The 22,985-nt window shown below is 38.7% G+C and overlaps 1 protein-coding gene across 1 annotated transcript; it reads right to left on the reverse strand.

Moving 5' to 3' along the window:
* Positions 1-5,382: 5,382 nt before the first annotated feature.
* On the reverse strand, positions 5,383-21,702 carry prpf38a (pre-mRNA processing factor 38A). Its single transcript, XM_073063001.1, has 10 exons — positions 21,549-21,702; positions 16,539-16,698; positions 15,939-16,060; positions 15,000-15,085; positions 13,405-13,512; positions 9,638-9,750; positions 8,427-8,453; positions 8,237-8,334; positions 6,552-6,600; positions 5,383-6,468 (listed from the first exon to the last, which is right to left on the reverse strand). Exons 1-10 carry the CDS (start codon positions 21,676-21,678, stop codon positions 6,426-6,428), a joined length of 936 nt encoding a protein of 311 aa, XP_072919102.1. The 5' UTR covers positions 21,679-21,702; the 3' UTR covers positions 5,383-6,425.
* Between the last annotated feature and the right edge of the window lie 1,283 nt (positions 21,703-22,985).

A 22,985-nucleotide genomic window follows, 5' to 3' on the forward strand; every position in this document is an offset into this window, starting at 1 on the left:
GTGTGAAAAACTTACCTCTGACATCTTGTACCTTAAAACTATGCCCCCTCATGCTAGCCATCTCAGCCCTGGGAAAAAGCCTCTGGCTATCCACACAATCAATGACTTTCATCATCTTATACACCTCAATCAGGTCACTTTATCATTCTCCATTGCTCTATGCAGAAAAAGCCATGTTCACTCAACCTCTTCTCATAAGGTATGCCCTCCAATCCAGGCAACATCTTTGTAAATCTCCCCTGCACTCTCTCTATAGTATCCTCATCCTTCCTCTAGTGAGATGACCAGAACTGAACACAGCACTCCAAGTGGGGACTGACCAAACATTATCTCACAGCTCTTGAACTCAACCCCATGGTTAATAAAGGCTTTCTCACCATATGCCTTCTTAACAATACTGTCAAGCTGCACGGCAGCTTTGAGTGTTCCATGACACAGACGGCAAGACCTTGCTAATCCTCCACACTGCCAAGAGTCCTACCATTCATATATTCTGTCTTCAAATTTGACCTACCAAAATGAACCACTTCACACTTATCTGGGTTAAATTCTTCTGCCACTTCTCAGCCCAGTTCTGCATCCTATCGCTATCCAGCTGTAACCTCTGAAAACCCTCTGGACTATCCAGAACACCCCCAACTTTTGTGTCATCAGCAAACTTACTAACCCACCCTTCTACTTCATCATCAAAGACTTTTATAAAAATCACAAAGAGGAGGGGTCCCAGAACAGATCCCTGCGGAACACCACTGGTCACCAACCTCCATGCAGAATACAAACCACCAACAAGCATCCTTTGCCTTCTGAGGACAAGCCTGTTCTGGATCCACAAAGCAAGGTCTCCTTGGGTCCCATGCCTCATTACTTTGTGAATGAGCCTCGCATGGGGAACCTTATCAAATGCATTACTGAAATCAATATACACTACATCCACTCTTCTACCTTCATCAATGTATTTTGTTACATCCTCAAAGAATTCAACTAGGCTTGTGGGGCATGACCTGCCCTTGACAAAACCATGCTGACTATCCCTAATCAGATTATGCCTCTCCAAATGCTCATAAATCCTGCCTCTCAGGATCTTTAAAAATATGCCCACCATTTAAGTAATACTCACTGGTCTATAATTTCCTGGGTTATCCCTACTCCCTTTCTTGAACAAGGGAATAACATTTGCAAACTTTCAATCCTCTGGTACTTCTCGCCTTTGATGATGCAATGATCAATGCCAGAGGCTCAGAAATCTCCTCTTTCGCTTTCCACAATATCCTGGGGTATATCTCATCTGGTCCCAGTGACTAATCTAAATTAATACCTCTCAACAGCTCCAGCACGTCCTTTCTTGATGTCTATACTCAAGCATTTCAGTTCACTGAAAATCATCCACTCAATTGCCAAGGTCCTTTTCACTGGTGAATACTGAAGCAAAGTATTCATTAAATATCTCCACTACCACACCTGATTGGTCCTATTCTCATATGGCTCATCCTCTTGCTCTTCCCATACTTGTAGAATGCCTTAATCCTGCTCACCAAGGCCTTCTCATGGCCCCTATTATACAAGCTTTGCCAACCTGCAAGCAATGTCCTCGAAATGCTCTGTTCCCACTGACTGGGCCTCTGGAACTCATTTGAAATTCTTCTTTCAAAAGAGATGGAATCATTGAGTCTCTTACTTCCCAAATGAGAATCTGGTAAAACAATGCCACAACTTTTGACACCTTTCCAAATATAACAAAGTCCTTGGCTTAAAGTGATATTTTTAAAAAATAATGAATGCAATACAAATTAATTTCCTGATGAAGATGCTGCGGAATCTCCAATTCCTTAATTGTTCCCCTACTTTTCTTAAAACTGCACCATCTCTTCCTCATTCAATTACTTTTTCAGTGTTGAAATGATTTGTGTCCCATGGCAATCCTATTTGGCACTGATCATTAGAGCTGACATGCTGAAATTGGCTAATACATTGTTGGTGCATTTAACTAATATACTATTTTCCTCATGACTTTTCAGATGAACCCCTCAATCAACCTGAATATCATAACATTAAACTCTTCTTGTCTACTCTGTAATTTTCTCTCTACATACCGGTCAATTGCTCACCCAAATTACTATTTGTTTCATATCTACCGATACCAATCCCAGAACAAGAGAAGCACCTCCAAAGGCCAGTCTCTGCTTGTGACCAGAAACAATTCTTTAAGAGTATTTTACTAAAGCAAGTACCGGTAGTTAATCGATGATCGACACTAGCCTTTCTCATGGAAGTTGGAATTTTTAACAGATTATTTACTCTATTCAACTTCCTTGTCCATTTGTCCCTCTCCACTGATCTCCCTCCTGGCACTTATCTTTGCAAGCAGAACAAGTGTTACTCCTGCCCCTGCACCCCTTCCCTCACTATCACTCAAGGCCCCAAAGTCCTTCCAGGTGAGCTGACATTTCACCTGTGAGTCTGTTGGGGTCATATACTGCATCTGGTGCTCCCAGAGTGGCCTCCTTTATATTGGTGAGACTCAACACAGATAGTGAGACCACTTCACCAAGCACCTAAGCTCCACCCACCAGAAAAAGCAGGATTTCCCAGTGGCCACCCATTTTAATTCCACTTCCCATTACTTTTCTGACATGTCAGTCCATGATCTCCTCGACTGTTGCAATGAGGCCACACTCAGGTTGGAGGAGCTATATTTTGTCTGGGTAGCCTTCATCCTGATGGTATGAACATCAATTTCTCAAACTTCCAGTAATGCCCCAAACCTCTTCACCATTCCTCATGCCTCTCACCTTCCCATCTGCTCCCTCTGGTGCTCCTCCCCCCTTTTCTTTCTTCCATGGCCTTCCGTGCTCTCCTATTAGGTTCCCTCTTCTCCAGCTCTGTATCTCTTTCACCAACTTCCCAGCTCTTTACTTCATCCCTGCCCCTCCCGGTTTCAACTATAACCTTGTGTTTCTCTCTCCCTTAGCCCCACCTTTTAACTCTTCCCATCTTTTTTCCACCAGTCCTGCTGAAGGGTCTTAACCTGAAATGTCGACTGCACTCTTTTCCATAGATGCTGCCTGGCCTGCAGAGTTCTTCCAGCATTTTGTGTGTGCTATTCAGCTGCGTATTTAAATGCACACAGAACACTTCGAATAATCACGTTGACCAAAGTAGTGAGATTGTGTGGATGAGAAGTAGCTTGAGGGAAAATATAAAAACTTATAATCTAGAGACTTATCAATCTCACTCCCTTGTCACAAGTCTTATTGATCCCTGTACAACTACTTTGCATTCCCATGTGAACCATCCTATCTCTGGTAAAATCCTTACTACTATATTCTCAATCAGTACCACAAAATAGTTCTGACGTTAGGTTTATTTTATTTGTATTACTACTTCACAAGTTACTTGTGGACCTGAAAGGTTTCCAGTTAAACATAATTCAAAACAATGTGGCAGCTTTCTCCCCCATGAAGATTATTGCTTGAAGAACTTACTGATAAAAAATTCCTATTAAATGTATGAAACTTTGCCCAGTTTATTTGCATTACTAAATGTTTACTTAAATTTGAATTGCAATTAACCCTTCCCTGATATTGCCACCCCATAAAACAGACACACATTACTCCCACTGTAACATTTCCCATTTCTGCACTGTCATACCCCAAATACCACATTATTGTGACCTCCCATACAATACTAAATAATTTGCCAGTCTCCATTTTTGCCAGGTAGTTGCAACAGAACACTACTCGAAGACAACTACAAATCCAAAACTTAAAAAAAAAATTCATTAAATGTCTAATTAGTAAATTCACAATCCCTCAAATTGTGGGCAGTACAACATCCTATAAAATGTGAGATCAATACTTACAATATTTGTGCGATGATTTTACTTAACATTATTCAAAAAAGCAGAACAGTGTACTATGTATCACATGCTGTGTACTTTTGAGTCACTCTGAGCCATATAAAGAAACTAAGCCAAGGGATATACAATTAGGATTACTGAATGCTTAGCCATTGTGGTAGGGTGTGTTAAAACAGAAGCAGATTGGAGAAGTTCAGTTTATGAGAGGAAATGATAGAACATTGGGTCTCAGAGGATAAACACACAGATGGAACAAAAAATGGTTTGACCCATAAGTCAGAGTTCTTAGACTGTTAAGGGGCTGAATGAAATTATGAATAGAGAAGATGGAGAACTTGAAGGGAGTTAAGCAGGAACTGTTCCAATGGTCAGTGAGGAATGGGGGTGACACAGCAAGGATTTTGGTGATGTTTAAGTAAGTCAGCAAAGCTTTTATGAAATAGTTTTTTTTAAAAAACCAAGGGAACATTGGCATGTATGAAATGAAGAACTCCAAGGGTGAAGGTTTTGGAATCAATTTGTCAGGAAACTGGAAAATAAAGATCAAAGTTGTGGACTGTCAGTCTCAACTCAATACATGGACCAAGGCAGCTGAAATCTTTGGCAAGGATGCAGCTTGTATCAAGAGTTAAAAATCAGAGCACTGGTCTTTCCAATGTTTAAATTGAGAGAGAAACAAGCAGGGACGCCATTTTTAACCAAGATGAACACAGCAGTAGTCTTGCAAAATCATAATGCATTGTAGCCTGAAGCTCATCAAATAAGAGCAAGATATGGGGAAAATTTATTAAAGCTAGATACCTCAAAATTTGAAATGACTGAGTAATAAACACTGCAGTCACAGCAAGAAATTTTCATGATATAACCCAGAGTGACAATTGATATATATTTGCTACCAACTCATATTGAATTTATAATTTTAATAAATTTACTATTTTTCTTCTTGCTGACAACACTCTGATGCCTAGTTCATCAACAATGGACTTCTAACATTACAGTAACATGAGTCTAATGATGCATCTTTTTTCTAACCTCAACCTTTAATAAACTGAGATTAAATGCCAATTGTGTAGATATTTCGAAACAAAAAAAAATCACCAGTTAATATCCACAATGAAAAAAATTATTCCTTTAGTGATGTTGGTTGAATGCAATATTGTCCAGAGAACCAAAACAAAATCTCTTTTTAAATAGATGCACAATTTTTTTTAACATCCAACCATTCTTTACTACAGGCTTATATTATGTTCCAAGTATCCAAACATTTGAATCTAGACAAATGTGCTATCACTGAATGAAAGCTGACAAATACAGGCTTGGTTGAGGTCACTCAATACCTGGATTGTGTTTAAATCTATGGTTCTGATCTACTAAACGCCAAACTAAATAGGTATTGATGTTACATAGTTATCATAACCTATTCTTCCGAGGTCTTCTCTCAAATCATTCTTTTTTGACGGGAAAATAGCAATTTGATAAATTTACCTACATTTAAATAGAGGATAAATTCTTCATTAAGTCTGATATGTTTTACAATATTTTTATTTGTAGCACTTCCTGAGAATCAGTTTATAAAGGGACAGGCACTAATGTATGAAGAGTAAATCATGAAGAGTAAATACTAGAAATAGAACCCGCATTTCAGGGATAAATAAGTAAACAATTGAAAAAAAGGAAAACATCTGAGGCATTGTGACCGTACGAACACAAAAAGTTGGTACAAGTCATGATGGGAATCTCTCTCTATAGGAGAGGAATTTCTCAGAAGTTGCTTCTCCCCCAAGAATGGTCGAGATTTTTAAACAGGCTTGTTTACCCTGTCTCACAGCTCCTGGTGGGTTGGAATCAGAATGCATGATACAACTTCCTAGATCAGCTAAGCTCTTTCTATTTGACTTTTTCACTATTTGTCTGAAAACGGTCAGATTCAAATCACATCAGAAGATTCAAATACATAATTAATATTGATACTCCAGTTTAACTTGTCTATTTGTAAAGTTTTAATAAACACACAGACTCCTTTTAAAATTGTTAATTTGTATTTTGCCAATAAGGACAAAACATTCTGTGGCTAGCCAATTTGTACACACAAATGCTTATGTGCTTTAGTTGTACAATATAATTAGGATATTAATGTTTTCCATAGTATTGGTTTTTACTTCTTAAAACTGTGAACTTTGACTGTGAACTACCAAAGATTCAGTCATGTCTTAAGTGAATTTTTGCATAATCATTGTCTCAGTTAAGTCATTTTCCCAACATCAGCTTAAAAAAAAGAATTTGCTCATTTCACAACCAAAAGATCTTATCAAAGTTAACAGTAATAAAAATCATTAAAGTCACGTAAAAAAGTACTCAACATTCTTACTATTCACAAAAATCCAAACTGTGAATATTCTGCCTCTTCCAAAAATGTTAGAAAAGTTTCACCATAGCACTCTTAGGTCAAATGGAATTTTTGCAAATAACATATTAACACCCAAGACAAAAAATTGTTAACATTGCAGTTTTATCTACAGACAAGTCTTGAGATGCACTTGAAGTGCATATTTGTGATCTTGTGGAACCTTCATTCATTTCCTCGGCGACTCTTCCTGTGACTCTTCTTCGATCTAAGAACAGTGCAGAAGTGGTTAGAAATCACGCACAGAGTGAATTACGATTATTAAGAAAAAGTTGTTTTAAACAATGTTACCTTTCAGGTGTTTTGGAATGACTTCTGTGTCTGTGGCTTCTGTGATGACCTATTGAGAAAGGTAGAACATGTATCAGTGATGAAAGCATGTATATGGCAAGGAAGACAAATCACATAATTTCCTCCAAAAGGTTTGCATGTAATATTGAAAAATTATATAAAGGAAAATCACCAAACTTTCTTTGTAGAACAAAGTTCAAAAGTTAACACATACAAACAAGCTGGATAAACTCAGCAGGTCAGGCAGCATCCGTTGACTGCTCATTTCGACAGATGCTGCCTGGTCAAGTTCATCCAGCTTGTTTGTTATGTGTTGATTTGACCACAGCATCTTTAGTATACTTTGTGTTTAGAGTTCAAAAGTCATCCGCACTGGTGCAAATCAGTGTCAGAAGAGATAAAATTTCCTACACATACTAAGCTCGAAAATATTTTAAAAATCTATTTATTCAAACACTCTTATTTTTCAATTATGTTTATACTGTGCACAGACTAAAACTATATGAACACTTTCAGTGTTTCAAATTCCCCTTACCTCATTCTGATATGTCTTGCTATCTTGTCCTATTCAACTATTTAACCATTCTGCCTTATTTCCTATGTTCATGGGCTTACTTCCCTTCGAACACCTTTTCTCTTTTCTCTTCCATTCAATTTAATCACACCATCAAAACACTAGTTTTTTTTCCCCCTGCAGGATATGGTGACCTGAGCATTTCAGATGTAGCCACAGAATCAAACATTGGTTACAGCACAGGAGGTCCTGCCTGTTCAATATACATCCATTACCAGTTTGAACACCACAATTGAATTAGTTTCCACTATTCATGCAACAGCATAATCAAAATTCTAACCTATCACTGCATAACCTCAAGCAAGAAAAAAGCTGTAGAGTGCAAACCAGTCCGCTTCCTCACTCGCTTTACCCACACCACAGAGGATCCCCAGTATCCCCTTCTTTCTGACCACAAACTGGAAATTCAATGTTGAGTCCCAAAGGCATTAACAAGCTGAGGTAGCAAATAAGATGTTTTCCTGATGTTTAATTGGGCTTTACTGACATGGAGAAGGAGGGCAGAGCGGGAGTGGAATGGAGAATTAAAGATACAGGCATCTGGAAGCTCAAGATTACCCCTACGAACTACATGGAGGTATTCTGATCACATGATCTGAATTGGTTTCCTCAGTACAGAGAGGTTCACATTGTGAGCACCGCATGCAATGTACTATACCGGAAGCACAAGTGAATCACAGCTTTCTCAGTAAGAATGTTTCGGAAGGGAAAAGGTAAAAGCTTAAGTATTAAATATCAAGACTCTGAAGAGTGTGGTGGTGATGAATGACTGAATCAAGGAGCTGCAAGATGAACAATGCCACTGCAATACTGAAAGGGAAGGGGAAGACAACCGATGGTGGATTCTGCTGAAGGTGGTGATAATCACTGAGCCTACAGGTTCTTGGGGTGGAAGATGGAAACAAATGGAACTCTATCATTACTCTGAATGGGAGCAGATGTACAGTGCAGCCTTAAAGAATGTCTAGTTTTTGTCACAACAGTAAATTGAGGAAAGCACATCAAGTCAATTCCACTTATAATCTTCACCAATCCAACAGACTATATAAGAGTTTAAGTTTCAAGATTTAAACAGCAAGCCATTCATTTGCAAGGAAGCTAAGAATTATACCTGGAGACTTGGATCTTGATCTGTGACGCCGATCTCTGGATCGACTGCGATGACGTCTAGGACTTTTGCTGCGATGCCTTTCACGACGTGGTGATGGGCTTCAGTAAAACCATAAAGTAAAATAAGCAATAAGTCTGCTTAAAAACAGCGATGTCCACATTATCTAAGAGACCATTAAAAGTATACATACCTTCTTCTTTTGGGAGACCTACTGCGCCTGTAAATTGAAAGATTAAGACGTTGATTATTTCTTAAGAAGGTTAAATATACAATTCACTACTCCGACATTACTTCCAACTGGAATTCATTGTATATGCTAGTTTCTCCGATGATTTATTGTTGTATGTGCATGTTTCACCCGTTCAGTTAAATTCCCAAATCTAATCAAATGCATTCTAAAGAAGATCTGAGCATGAACAAATGTGTGGTCATAAGTCCAAAGAATCTACAAAAATTAACAAATAACTTGTAATGCAGTGCAGCTAACATAAATAAAGTTAGAAATATTCAAGATCTTCAAATACATCTACGAAAATGTTACCTTCTTGTTAACACTGTATGAACCAAGAACCTAATTAGTTTTGAAGAAAAATTTCTGATAGTTCTCCCAAGCACAAGAATTTAAATTACAATCAGCTAAAATATGTGACATAATAAACGATTACATTATTAACAATTGAAAGTTAAAGGCAATAAAAAAATATAATGTTCATTTTCTAGCCCACTCTCCTCCAATCCCATAGTACTCTTCACTCCCATGGCTCTTGCCACCTCTTCTTCTGGACCCTCAGTTTTTCTCCCCAAGCCTTTGCAAGTTCTCACCCTGTCAATCCTTCCATGAACTCTATTCTCCTTCGCCCATCCCATCCCACCCCTCCTCCAACTCACACTTCCCATCCCAACCAAGCACACTCGTAGGCAGCTGTGGGAATGCAGTCGTCGTTGACAATGGTTGTCATCTCTGCCACTTTCAATCGCAGTCAACTGTTTAATTCTTAGATTAGACTGTTTAACTGTTATTTCCTTGCAGTTTAACAATTAATTATATTTGTACTTTGCATAATTATTTATATACAAGTAACTGCTTGCCATGTCTAAGCTTTGTGCCTGTTTCCTGACTTCTGAAAGAACCTTGGATTAAAACATCAGAATCCAACAACTACTAAGATTAGGAATTGGTCCTATAGCAAAAAATGCCAAGTCAGAGACACAACTTAAAAGAACTGCATTATTGTAAAGGAAAACTGCAAATAGAACATTGATAAACAAAAGGGAACATGTAGCATATACCTGGAATACTCATCTAACTATTCTTTCACATGCCCATGAATTGACTGTGAATTTCCAGCACTTTGCTGCTGTGTTATTTGTTCTTTGCTGAATGAGGTACAATTTTCTTACCGCCTTGGTGTTTTGCTTCGGCTTCTCCTGTACCGCGGAGAGGGAGACCTACGAGGCCTGTCAAGATCTCGGTAACCTCTTCGTGGAGGCTCTGGTGTTGGCATTCTGTCACCCTAGAGGTCACAGCATGTAATATAAATTTACTTGGGAAAATTATGATAAACGCAAATGGGAATTTACATGGCATGTTTGCGTTGAATACATACTTGTAGATCAAAATATTACACAAAATTTCTACCATAGCAGCACATAACTGTACTTAAGTTAAGGGAATAATACAGTTGAAAATTTTAATGTACACAATTTTTAAACTACTTTCATACAAAATGCCAAGAGACAGTGAGTAGAAAGAGTGACACATTACAGTAACAGATCCTTTGATCTCAGGGTCATGCAGACAACCAAGTACCAGTCACAATAATTCTACTTACATCCCATTTTATTCTGTCCATTTTCCTATCAACTTCTCCCATGTTCTCATACTCACACACTTGGGCAATCACAGTGGACAATTAAAGTGCCAATTTGCACATCCTTGATGCGGTAGGAAATCAGAGCAATCAAGAAAAAACCTGAATGGTCACGAAGAGCACGTGCAAACTCCAGTCAGCACCAGGAGTCTGGAGTGAACTAGGGTTGTAGGTACTGAGGCAGCAGCTCTGCTAGTTACACTGCAATGATCCATTAGCCAAGTGGACCATGGACACCAGCTGACCAACGGGAAATGAGTGACATCAACTCATTAAACCTGCCAATACAGGGGGCCCTCACATTACAGTTCTTCAGGTAATGGAAACCCTTGCTGAATTCACAACTTATTATCCAAAGTCTGAGATGTGGAATGATATGCACGTTAATGGAATGCACAGTGGAATATAAACAACTTCTACTTCACGTTTTTGATGCTCATATGATGCAGCCTCATGTTACAGAAAATGATGGTAGTTTTCTAAGAAAATAGGTCAGAAACATTTCTAATAATACAGGCGACTTAGTTACCTTCCTAACGGAGAGTCGCCTGCATACACTGAATTTAAACTGGTCTGCATTAACAAAATCCCTCACCATCCTCGTTCGTTAATGGGTTAGGGTTAACTGGGCTTTTCAGAGTGTGTAGTAGTTTCCCAGAAATTATTGTTGACACCAGCTTTTTATTTCAGAATGTTGTCATTTATTAGCACAAAACTAAATGTTTACAGAATTTTGCTGCACGTCAAGAGCTGAGTTTATAGAATCATACATATATCACAGAAACACAATCTTCGACCCACTGTGTTCATATAAAATACCACATCTTATCCATTCTAATCTCATTCATTCTACTGTCATGGTGCTTGGTTAAAAATGCGCCACCTGAGAGGGAAGCACACTTTACTATAATGCTGTGACAGTACCTCCCTCTTGAGCAATGCATTCCAGAATCCAACCAGTCTTTGGGAGAAAAAAAATCCCTCACATCCCTTCTTCCCTCATACCCACACCCTACATCTATGCCCTCCAGTTTTAGACATCTCTGGGAGGTAAAGTCTTCCACTACCTTCTGTCTTTAACTATCAATCTGTTACATCCCCATATCAGCAGGGATAAATATCCCCATACCCCCCCCCCACCCCCACTGCCTCTGCTCCATGAAAATCCAGCCTAACAAGTCCCATAACTGAGGCCCATGCAATATCCTAGTGAATCTTCTTTGCATCTTCTCCACTGCAATCACATGGGGTGCACTCCAGCTGTAACCTAACAGACATTTATAAACCTGTACCATCATATACTGTTCCTCAGCCAATGTAGGTATTCATCTTCACTACCTTATCTATGCTGCCACCATCAGGAATCATTGAATTTATTGAGTATGTGCACAGGAGGATCATTAAGGTGTTATCCGGACTGGAAGGCCAAGTATGGAAGAGATCAGATAAGCTGTTTCTTTTACTTTGCCCGACGGTAAAGTTTCAAAAATAAAACAATAAGGGTATGAAGTGAGAGGAACGAGTTTTAAAGGGGCAAATTTTGTTTTACACAGAGTGGTTGATAAGAGGCAGTGGATTCAAATAAAAATAACTATGTTTAATGAATTTAGACACAAACTTAAATAGAGCATATAGGCCTAATGCAGGCAAATGGGATTAATGTACCTTTATATCTACACTACTTATTTATAAAACTACATGTATTTCCTTTTTATATATCTTTTAAAGAGCAGATTAAAGACTAGCTTTATCACATGGACATCAAGGATGTAATGCTGAGGTTTTAAGGCATTTGTCAGACTGCATTTGTCGTAAGCACTTCTGGGCCCCTTATCTAAAAAGATTTGCTGGCATTAGAGACAGTCCAGAGGAGGTTCATAAGAATGATTCCAGGGATGTAAGCTTTATTGTACGAGGAGCATTTGACGGCTCTGGGCCAGTGGCGAGCACATAAAGAGGATGAATTGACTGATTTAAGAATTGAATCCCAAACCTCATCAGATAAAGAAATATTTAAATCATGCTCCCAGGCAGTTCTAATTTTATCAAAGGGGGCATGACTCAAGATCACTAACTTATCACGAGTAAAAGAAACAGGTCCACAACGTTTTTCTCAGGCATCTCAGTAAAGTTTGATATTAAAGTGTTAATGAAATGTCTAATTTGAAGACATCTAAAGAAATGAGTATTAGGTAGGTTAAATTCTGCAGACAGTTGTTGAAAAGTTGCAAAACGATTATCTATGAAAAAATCTTCAAGGCGCCTAATGCCCTTTCTGTACCAATCATGAAATGTTAAGGTAGGAAAAATGACTCTATTTTAGAGGAAGAATAGATACATGAAAGGATATCAACAACTCAAATGTGATGATGATGCCAGATTTAGCCTGAAAAAATGGATTCCCATTAATTGAGAGACATTGGGACCAGTACATTTTGGCCAAATTAAGTACCCGTCCCAATTAGCCGAAATTCCATGCAAATAGTTAAAAAAATATATAAAAAAGACAAACCGAGTAACAAATCATGTATGTAAATGAAATGCAGAACAAATTAGAACTCTACTAGTAGGACTACAATGCTACAAAACTGTATTAGTTCCCAATAGTCATCAAGAATTCATCCAATGTACGTAGTGAACAAAATTCACTGCAGACCACTAGAGCAGATGATAGTCATTTAAATTATTTTAGGTTTCTGTGATCTATTTAATACTAGGCACATTGGCCTTCATAAATCAGAACACTGAGTACATAAGTTGGGGTGTTATGTTGAAGTTGTCTAAGACATTGGTGAGGCTGAATTTGAAGTATTGTGTGGAGTTCTGGTCACCTACCTACAGAAAAGATATCAATAAGCTTGGAAGAATGTAGACAGAATTTATTTAGATGTAGCTGGGATTTGAAGACCTGAGTTGTAGGGAGGGGATGAATAGGATAGGAATTCACTGGAGTAAGGGGAGATTTGATAGAAGCATACAAAATTATGAGGGGTATTGATGGGGTAAGGAGACGCAGGCTTTTTCCCCTGAGACTAGAACTAGAGGTCATAGGTTTAAGAAGAAAGGTGAAGAAAGGGGTACCCGAGGGGAGCTTCTTCACGCTGAGGGTGGTGCGACTGTGAAATAAGCTGCCAGTGAAAGTGGTGAATATGGGTTCAATTGAAACATTTAAGAAGTTTGGATAAGAGGGATATGGAGGGCAATGATGTCACTGGACAGAAAGACAAGTTAATATGAACTATACAGGCCAAGGGGCTTGTTTCTGTGCTATCGTGCTTTATGACTCCATGTACATACCTTGTCATCCTCATCCTCATCTTCACTTGAGTCTACATCATCCATATCTTCCTCGAGTGCACTGACTCGTGTATCCAGCATCTCTGCTTCTTCCAACACATAACGTTTCTAAATGATCAGATTCACAGCAATCATTACAAACAATTAAAGTACAATAATATTTTAGCTGTACAACTTGTAACACATACAACAGGTGTGTCAAATGCATTTAAGATTTAAGATAATTTGGTTAAGATTTCACTTATTAAAAGATTCATCATCCACAAAGAAATCAAAATTAGGTTGGATAGTAATCTCACCTCATTATAGACAAGATGTGGAAGCTTTAAAGATGATGCAAAGGAGATTTCCTAAGATGCTGTCTAGATTAGAGGAAGTGTCTTCTGAAGAAAAGCTGAGTGAGCCAAGTCTTTTCTCTTTGGAACGGAGGAGGATGAGAGGCAACTTGATAGAGATGTATAAGATTGACTGGACAGCCAGCGCCTTTTTGCCAGAATGGCAATGGCTAATACCAGAAGGCATTTATTTAAAGTGAGTGGAGGAGAGTTTGGGGGAGATGCAAGAGGATGGTTTTTTAAAAATATATATACAGAGGGTGGTGCCTGGAGTGTACTGCTGGGGTTGGTAGCAGAGGAAGATACAATAGGAACATTTAAAAGACTCTTAGATAGGCACATAGTTGGGAAAAAAAATGAAGATTATCAGCTGTCTAGGAGGGAAGAGCCAGACTGATCATGAAGTATGATTAGACAGATCAGCACAAGATTGTGCGAAGAACTGCTCTATGTTCATTTCATACTGTTTAAAAACTGATCTGAAATAAGGACAAGAGGATTGGCCATATTTTGAACATTTACCAAAAACATCAAATTTCTCCTGTAATGTATTAGATATGGAAGGAAAACATATGTATTTTGTCACCAGCCTGATACCAGGATAGGGAGAGGATACAAGGTCAGAAACTCAGCTGAGCATGGAACAGGAGGCTTGGGCTTTAGAATGGTTTCATCCATCCCAAGAGTGCAGCAATGGTGCGGAGTTTGTCATGGGGTCAAAAACACAATGCAAGTGATTAAATCTGCAAATAAACCAGTCAAAAAGGCCAAGTTCATCTTAGCAGAAATCAAACATGGAATATAAACTCTAACTGAATTTATTAGGCAAAGGAGAACCAGTTTTGGTTTTAAGAAAAAAAATGGTTCACTACCCTCCAGACCACATTACTGTAATAGGGGCCCCATTCTGTACAATGATGTGACATCTAAATGTTTTCACCTTTGCTTGAAAGGACTGACTCTTGGGTGAGATTGGTCCCATGTGTTTTACAGCCAAAACCCCCATCCCTTTATGCAGAATTAGTGAGGGAAAATGGTTTCAAACTGTTGAATCAAAAATGGTTGCTGGGATCATTCCAAGCCCATTCCTCATCTCAACTGACATTTGTGATCCAAAGCTTTTCAATAAGATTGTGAACTTGGATGGAAGGGCTTGTGGTGCACTCAAGGGTTGGATGGGTTGTGGGTGGAGAGAACAGTGAAACTTTTCTTGTCTTTAGTTAAATACTGTTCAATGCAACAGAATAAAATCAGTTGTACCTGAAGCCTGGGCAAAATGATATCACAAACTCGTTCTTCATGGAGTAACTCGTCCATAAATTCATCAACATGAATTAGTTCAAACTCTTCAAGAAGAAAGATTTAAAAAAATACAAAACCAATGATAAAAAACCTAGAAAAGATTTTTGTAGTAAACCTTCAAACATTATACGGATTAATCTTACACAAAGGTAAACACACTGATTATTGCTACTATGCTCTAAATACTGATCAAATCATTTGGGAAAAAAATTATGTTTTGGTTACTAAGTTAAACAAAATTACAGCAATTAAGTTGTTTTCTTTAACTGCAAGGAGACAACTGATGAGTAGAAAACAACCTATATCCTTTAACAGATTGTTCAAAAACCATGGAGGTAGAATTAGATTAACAGGTAACAAAATTAAATAGAAGGGAAGGAAAAGATTTTTCTCAGAAGATGATAAAGGAAGGGGACTCTTTACCTAAAAGAGTAGAAAAAGCAAAAACTCTCGTCATATTTAATGTGTATACTTGACAGTCACATCAAATCACCTTCGTCTTCATAATTTTTCCATTTTTTAAGATTTAGATTGTAATGCTTGAGACAATTTCCTAACTGACATTCAACAGCATATTGATAAGAAAGCACTACAATTTTATGGCATGATTATGATCAATCATAATTAAAGGCACACAATTTCTAGAATATTTTCGCTGTTAGATTCAAGATGATCATTACAATTTACCTTGAATCATCATTTAAGAATAAATACTTGAATATATAGTTAAAAGATGCTGCTGCACAAAGTTACTGTGACTAAAACAGTATCATATCAATGTAGAGAATTATCCTTATAGCTCAGTGATCAAAGAATGATAGTCTAATATAGAAACTTTCGTAAATTAATGTACAATTATTCAAAACATATTTACTCGGATTACTAGAATTATTTTACCTCCATCCCTTCTTTGTCTCTTCACTTTCCGATAGTCATTATAAAGCGGTTCCAGATATTTATAACAATCAATAGCAGAGCCTGTTAGCCGCATGTACAGTGCACCCAGCAATCGGACATATCTGTAATGAAAGCCAATCGTTGAATGCTTCAACTATTAAAAGGCATACTGTTTCACTTAGCAAACCTTAGATACTAAAGAACTTTCTGTGCTAGAAGACAATGCACAAGAGAAAGTTGATAAAATGTTCAATACAATGTTATAGAGGTCAGTAATAAATATTACATCGTTTCCAGTTCCATCGTGCTTCTGAAAAAATGTGTGGTGAGAAAAAGAATGTGACAAATTTCACTCCATTCTGAAGGAATCAGCTTAAACTGAGAAAACTCCCACAGGCAGAGTTTTCCCATTCAAACTAACGCTCTCCATCTAAAAGCAGGTAATGTCACTAAGAATGGTATATCTCCTAAACAGATTTTCAAGCAGGGTTATTATGTTTACAGTATAATCAAAATTATGTGATGTAGATTAAGTGTGATAAAGCAAAAATTGACTCAATAGATTTAAAAGCATTACAGTTTAATTAAAATCATACATACTTGAAATCTTCATTCTTTATAAATTCAACAATTATATCTTTTTCAGGCTGAATCTGGAGCATCTTGAGAGTCAGGCAAAGGAACGGGGAAGGCTTAATATTCCCACCATAAACACCGCCAATATATTTCAATTCCATCGCTTTGTCCACAACCAATTCCGCTAAGTAGTAAAAAGAAATTTGTTACAATGTCGTCACAGCACTGAACAACTTCTGTAAAGCTGAATACAGAAGTTATTGAGAAACATTTTACACTGAACCTTTTTGCCTTATGGAAGCACTAGACCTAATCCAGTAATTGCATATAACAGGTTAAAAAAATCAAATATAGATTTAAAACAAAAGCAGAAAATGTTGAAAATCTGTAACTTTTGACGCCAGACATCAGCTGTTTCTCCTTCCTTAATACAACTGTTAACTGATCTGCTGAATATTTTAGTGTAAGAAAAACTGAAGAATTGAATGTGCAGAAGAACCTAACATATGCAATTGATCTGAAAATATACTCGCAACGCACACAAAATGCTGGTGGAACGCAGCAGGTCAGGCAGCATCTATAGGGAGAAGCTCTGTCGATGTTTCGGGCCGAGACCTGACAAAGGGTCTCGGCCCGAAATGTCGACAGCGCTTCTCCCTATAGATGCTGCCTGACCTGCTGCGTTCCACCAGCATTTTGTGTGCGTTGCTTGAATTTCCAGAATCTGCAGATTTCCTCGTGTTTGCCTTGAAAATATACTTGGCTCTTTTGAGTTTCCCAAATACTCAGTCAATTTATTACAACATACAAATGAAGCAATTTTGATACAAAATGTACACTTCTAGAAACCACATGCACTAGTTAATGTACAAAATAGCGAACTTAAGAAACAAGTGTAAAATACATGGGAAGAGCTGCCAAGTTGCACAGCAGTAATTCTGTAAGTAGAGTAAGGCAGAGGAGTATGAGATGACAACAATAAAGTAAAACACCTTTCCAAAAAGGTCCAAAAGCAAGAACCAGAATACTACTACACAAAATTTCACACTTTGTTGAGTGGATGTTTTAGGACAGATGACCAAACACTTGGTTAAAAACTCTTGAGGAAGGAGAGATAGAAAATCAAGGGTATTGATGCAGGGACTTCTTCAGCACAGGACCTTGGTAGCTGAAGAGTCAATTGTCATTGATGAATGAATTAAATTTGGAGCTGACCATACTTGGGGGGAATGCTTATAATAGAGAATATAAAATGGAGATTAACAAAAAATCATGAAACCACAGAAGGATTTCAAATAATCAAGTGATGTTCTACTAGCAGCTACAGGGTCAGATAGCAATGGAGTGATGGGTGAAGGAGACTTGGTGAGTGCTAGGACAAAGGAAGCTGAGCTTTGGATAATCTCATATCTACAATTGCAAGAACAAGTTTGTGAACCCTTTACGATTCTCTGCAAAGGGTTATCAGCATTAATTACTCATAAAATGAGGTCTGATCTTCATCTAAGTCACAATAACAGACAAACAAAATCAGCCTAAACTGATAAAACACAAACAATTGTATTTTTCATGACTTTATTGAACATATGGTTCAATTATTCACAGTCCAGGCTGAGAAGAGTATATGAACCCTTGTATTTAATAACTGGTAGAACCTCCTTTAGCAGCAATAACCTCCACCAAACGTTTCCTGTAGCTGCTGATCAGACCCGCACAATGGCAAGCAGGAATTTTAGACAATACCTCCATGCATAACTGTTTCAGTCCATCAATATTTCTGGGATAGCTTGCAAGAACAGCCCTCTTCAGGTCATGCCATTTGGGTTAAGGTCTGGACTCTGACTTGGCCATTCCAAAACTCGAATTTTCTTCTTTCTAAACCATCTGTTGTTGATGTACCCTTGGTGTTTCAGATCATTGTCTTGTTGCATCATCCAACTTCTATGAAGCTTCTGGTGACTGACCACTACCTTGACATTGTCCTGCAACTATGTTCTGCGGCCAGATGAGACAAAAATTGAACAATTTTCGAATTTGTTGTTCCCTCGGCAATTGCAAGCTGTCCAGACCCTGAGGCAGCAAAGCAGCTCGAGCCATGATGCTCCTTCCACCATGCTTCACAATTGGGATGAGGTTTTGATGTTGGTGTGCAGTGCCCTTTCTTCCTCCAAATATAGCTTCCGCTAGTAAGTTCAACTTTTGTCTCATCTGTCCACAGAACATAGTCCCAGAAGCATTGTGGACCATCCAGATGATCTTTTGCAAACTTGAAACGTGCAGTAATGCTTTTTCCTGAGAGCAGTGATTTCCTCTGTGGTGTCCTTCCATGAACACCATTCTTGTTTGGTGTTTTTCTTAGAGTGGACACATGAAGAGACTTTAGCAAGTTCTAGAGATTTCTGCAGGTCTTTTGCTGTATTTTTTCTGTCTTTTGCTTGGGTTCTTTTTCACCTCCTTCAGCATTGCATGTTGTGCTCTTGGTGTGATCTTTGCAGGATGCTCACTCCTAGGGATAGTAACAACAGTACTGAATTTCTTCCATTTGTAGACAATTTCTCTTACTGTGGACTAATGAATACTTAGGTCTTTAGAAATGCTTTTGTAGCCTTTTCCAGCTTCATGCATCTCTACAATTCTTCTTCTAACGTTCTCTCAAAGTTGTTTTGATTTGAAATATGGTGTACGTAAACAGATCTTTCATAAGAGCAAGCCATGTCAGCAACCTGACTTTGTGCACCTTTTTTTATAGGGCACGGTACCTCTACAACCCACATCTCCATTCTCAATTGATTGACTGGAACACCTGACTTGAAATAGTTTTTGTAGAAGGCATCAACCCAGGGGTTCACATACCTTTTTTGAACCTAGACTGTGAATGGTTAAACAATGTGTTCAATAAATTGTACTTGAAAAGTACAATTGTTAGTGTGTTATCAGATTAGGCAGATTGTGTTTATTATTATGCTTCAGATAAAGATCAGACCACATTTTATGAGTAATTAATGCAGAAAACCAGGTAATTGCAAAGGGTGCACAAACTTTTTCTTGCAACTGTATACAATGCACTTCTGGCTGGCCTTGTATGTCTAATATTCACCCATTCTAAAATCATATTTCCAAAAGGCAAAAGGTCTAAAAGTAAGAAACCAAGAAGAGGTGTGTGTAGGCAGAGGTAGACAAGGAGAACATTATGGAACAGGCAGTAACTAGTCTTCTTAATCAGAATTTACTTCAGGAGCAAATACAGTAGCAAGACAGCAAACAATGTAACTCAATTTCAGACAAACATCAGACAGCAAAACAGAATCAGTGATTAGAGAATAAATTTTATGAGAAGAAGCAAAAACAAGTTTTGGCCTTCTTAAAGCCAGAGGTAACCTCTGTTCACTGGATCATCTTAAGCAGTCTGAAGAAAAGATATAGAATGGACCAAGATTCAGTCAGAGGACTGTGGAAAAGACCCAACATCGTTATTCATGTGGTGTGACTGAGCAAGCTGAATCATAATAACAGATGTAATCATGACCAGCAATCCTTGCAATGGAAGGGCAAATGACAATGACAAAGATCTGAGAGAAAACAGTTAGCAGCATATACTGATGTAAATACAGAAGAATACATAAAATGAGAGCCTGAGATCAAGACCACACAAGAACAAAAAGTTAACTACATTAAAGTAATTTAAAACTCTAACACCAATACTGGTGCGAAGGTCATGACAGAGACACTGAATATGGAAAGCAAAGGATTTGAGAGATTTGGAATGGCACAGCCTATTCCAACACTGCTGCAAAGCCACTAACATGCCCTTTCAAGACTCATTGCATTTTGTGAGACCCAAATGAAAAACTGTTTATGCAACTTTAGTGGTCTGTCACTCTCAACTTGACTCCACTCTGTCAAATTCTCCCAACCTTCACCTTCACAAAGAGCATCTTACACAATTTTGTTGAATAGCACAGTGGAAATGCTTGCTCTTTCCTAAATTTCTGATTGTGTCTGATATGAATTTGTACCAAACAACTTCTATGCCGTTACTATTTCAATATTATGTATAAAGGTGTGGAGTAATGCAGCTGAGAGCAGGTCCTCCAGCCCAATTTATCCATGCCAATCCAGATATCAACCTAACCTAGTCTCATCTGCCTGAATTTGGCCCACATTTATATAAACCTTCCCTATTCATGAACCTGCCCAGTATGAATTAAATATTGCAATTGGTTCCACCTCTACCACTTCCTTTGGCCTTTTGCTCCATATTGCCACCACCTTCCATGTGGAAAAACTTCTCCTCAGGTCCCTTTTGAATCTTTCACAACCAATGACCTCCAGTTTAAGGCTTGCCAACCCTGGGGGAAAAGAAAAATATGACTATCCATCTTATCTATACTCATTATTTCATAAAACTTGAAATGTCACCACTCAGTCTGGTTCAATCCCAAGAAACAAGTTCCAGCCTCTCCTTATAACTTAAGCACTCCAGTCCCACCAACATCCTTGTGAATCTGTTTTTGTTACAGCCTCTCAGACTTTTCATAGCATGGTAACCATAAATACACAGAGTTCTCCTAGTGTGGTTACACCAAGGTCCTGCACAGTTGTAACATGACACCAATGAACTCCAATGAAGACAAGCATGCCAAACGCCTTCATTTCCAATGCTCAGAAACCGGACTAAACTTTTACTAAGGTTATTTTAAAATTTCCCAATGTAAACAAGCAACGACTTTGCCAGTCTGTCGACAACAACCAACCAGTTACCATCCGAATAAAACTGAAGAGGTCGCGGCCCAAATGCGCTTCAGCTGTAATTTTTCACAAAATGCTGGAGTAACTCAGCAGGTCAGGCAGCATCTACAGAAATGAACAGATAGATCTCAGCCCGAAATGTGATTATGTTTTCACTTCCATAGGTGCTCTCACCTACTGAGTTGCTCCAGCATTTTGAATGGGTTGCTTTGGATTTCCAGCATCTGCAGACTTTCTCGAATTTATGACTGTAATCTTACGGATTGATCCTCCACCGTTCTATACCTGTAAGCCCGAAACATTCCTCCTTCCAATACTTGGACTCATAGATGCGGGTGCGAATGATTTTTTCAATCAGATATTGCGGATTGGTCCCATGGATGCTGTGCGCATCTTTCACTGTCCGGTTCGCCATTGCAATCCCAGAAGCCCCCGCGAGGTGGTGACCTCCCAGACTGCGTCCATAGCGCCTCCCTCCGTCTAGGCGGTCTAACGTACGCGTATCTCTCTCCCGGGAATAATGTGACTGCAGCGCCTCCCAACGACTAGGCGGTCTAACGTACGCGTACCTCTCTCCCGGCGAATAATGTGACTGCAGCGCCTCCCAACGACTAGGCGGTCTAACGTACGCGTACCTCTCTCCCGGCGAATAATGTGACTGCAGCGCCTCCCAGCGTCTAGATGGTCCAAAGTACACAAAATGGGAAAACGCAACTACTCCGATTCAGTGGGATCTAAAGATCAATGAAAACAGTGCAGGGAAGCAAGCGCATACTGATGCACCAAAAGGTGTGTATTTTCAAGGTTGTTTAATGTCATTTCCTTTACACAAGAGTAAGGAGAGCGAAATGATTGTCATTCTGGAACCGATGCAGCACAAAAAAACATAAAAGATAAAGAACACAATAATAATAATATTTAAAAACAATTAAAGGAGCTAAAGCACTCCTTCAGCCTGATGCAATGCTTGTGCGTGCTCCCATTACGCTGCCAGGAGTCTCGTTTCCTCTTAATTCCTCATGACATTGAAGAAAGTCTAGCTCTTGGAGTAATCCTTCTTCCCCACATCTCTGGCAAGACCTGTGGTGGAGGTGTATGTAGTTAAAGTCATTAAAATTCATTATCGGAGTACATACATGTTACCACATACAACCCTAAGATCATTTTTGTGCGGGCATACTTAGTAAATCCACAGAACAATAACTGTAAACAGGATCAATGGACACCGAACTGTGCAAATGCAGATAAAAATAACCAGCAAGAAACACCAAGCATGAAATAACAAGATAAAAGTGTCCTTAAATGAGTGTGATTATACACTTTGTTCAAGACCCTGATGGCTGAGGGGTAGTAACTGTTCTTGAATCTGGTGGTGTGAGTCCTGAGGCTCCTGTACCTGATGGCAGCAGTGAGAAGAGAGCATGACCTGTGCGGTGGGGATCTCTGATGATGGATGCTGCTTTCCACAATCAGTGTTTCATGTAGATGTGCTCAATAGTTGGGGCGGGGGGCTTACCCGTGATGTACTGGGCCGAATCCACTACCTTTCATAGGATTTTCCGCTCAAAGACACTGGTGTTCCCATACCAGGCCGTAATGCAGCCAATCAGCACACTTCCCGCCCCACATCTATAGCAGTTTGACAAGGTTTTGATGACATGCCGAATCTCCGCAGACTCCTGAGGAAGGAGAGGTGCTGTTGTTACATTAATAAGAACTGAT

The sequence above is a fragment of the Hemitrygon akajei genome, chromosome 12 (genome assembly GCF_048418815.1).
Source record: "Hemitrygon akajei chromosome 12, sHemAka1.3, whole genome shotgun sequence".
Taxonomy (NCBI): Eukaryota; Metazoa; Chordata; class Chondrichthyes; order Myliobatiformes; family Dasyatidae; genus Hemitrygon; species Hemitrygon akajei.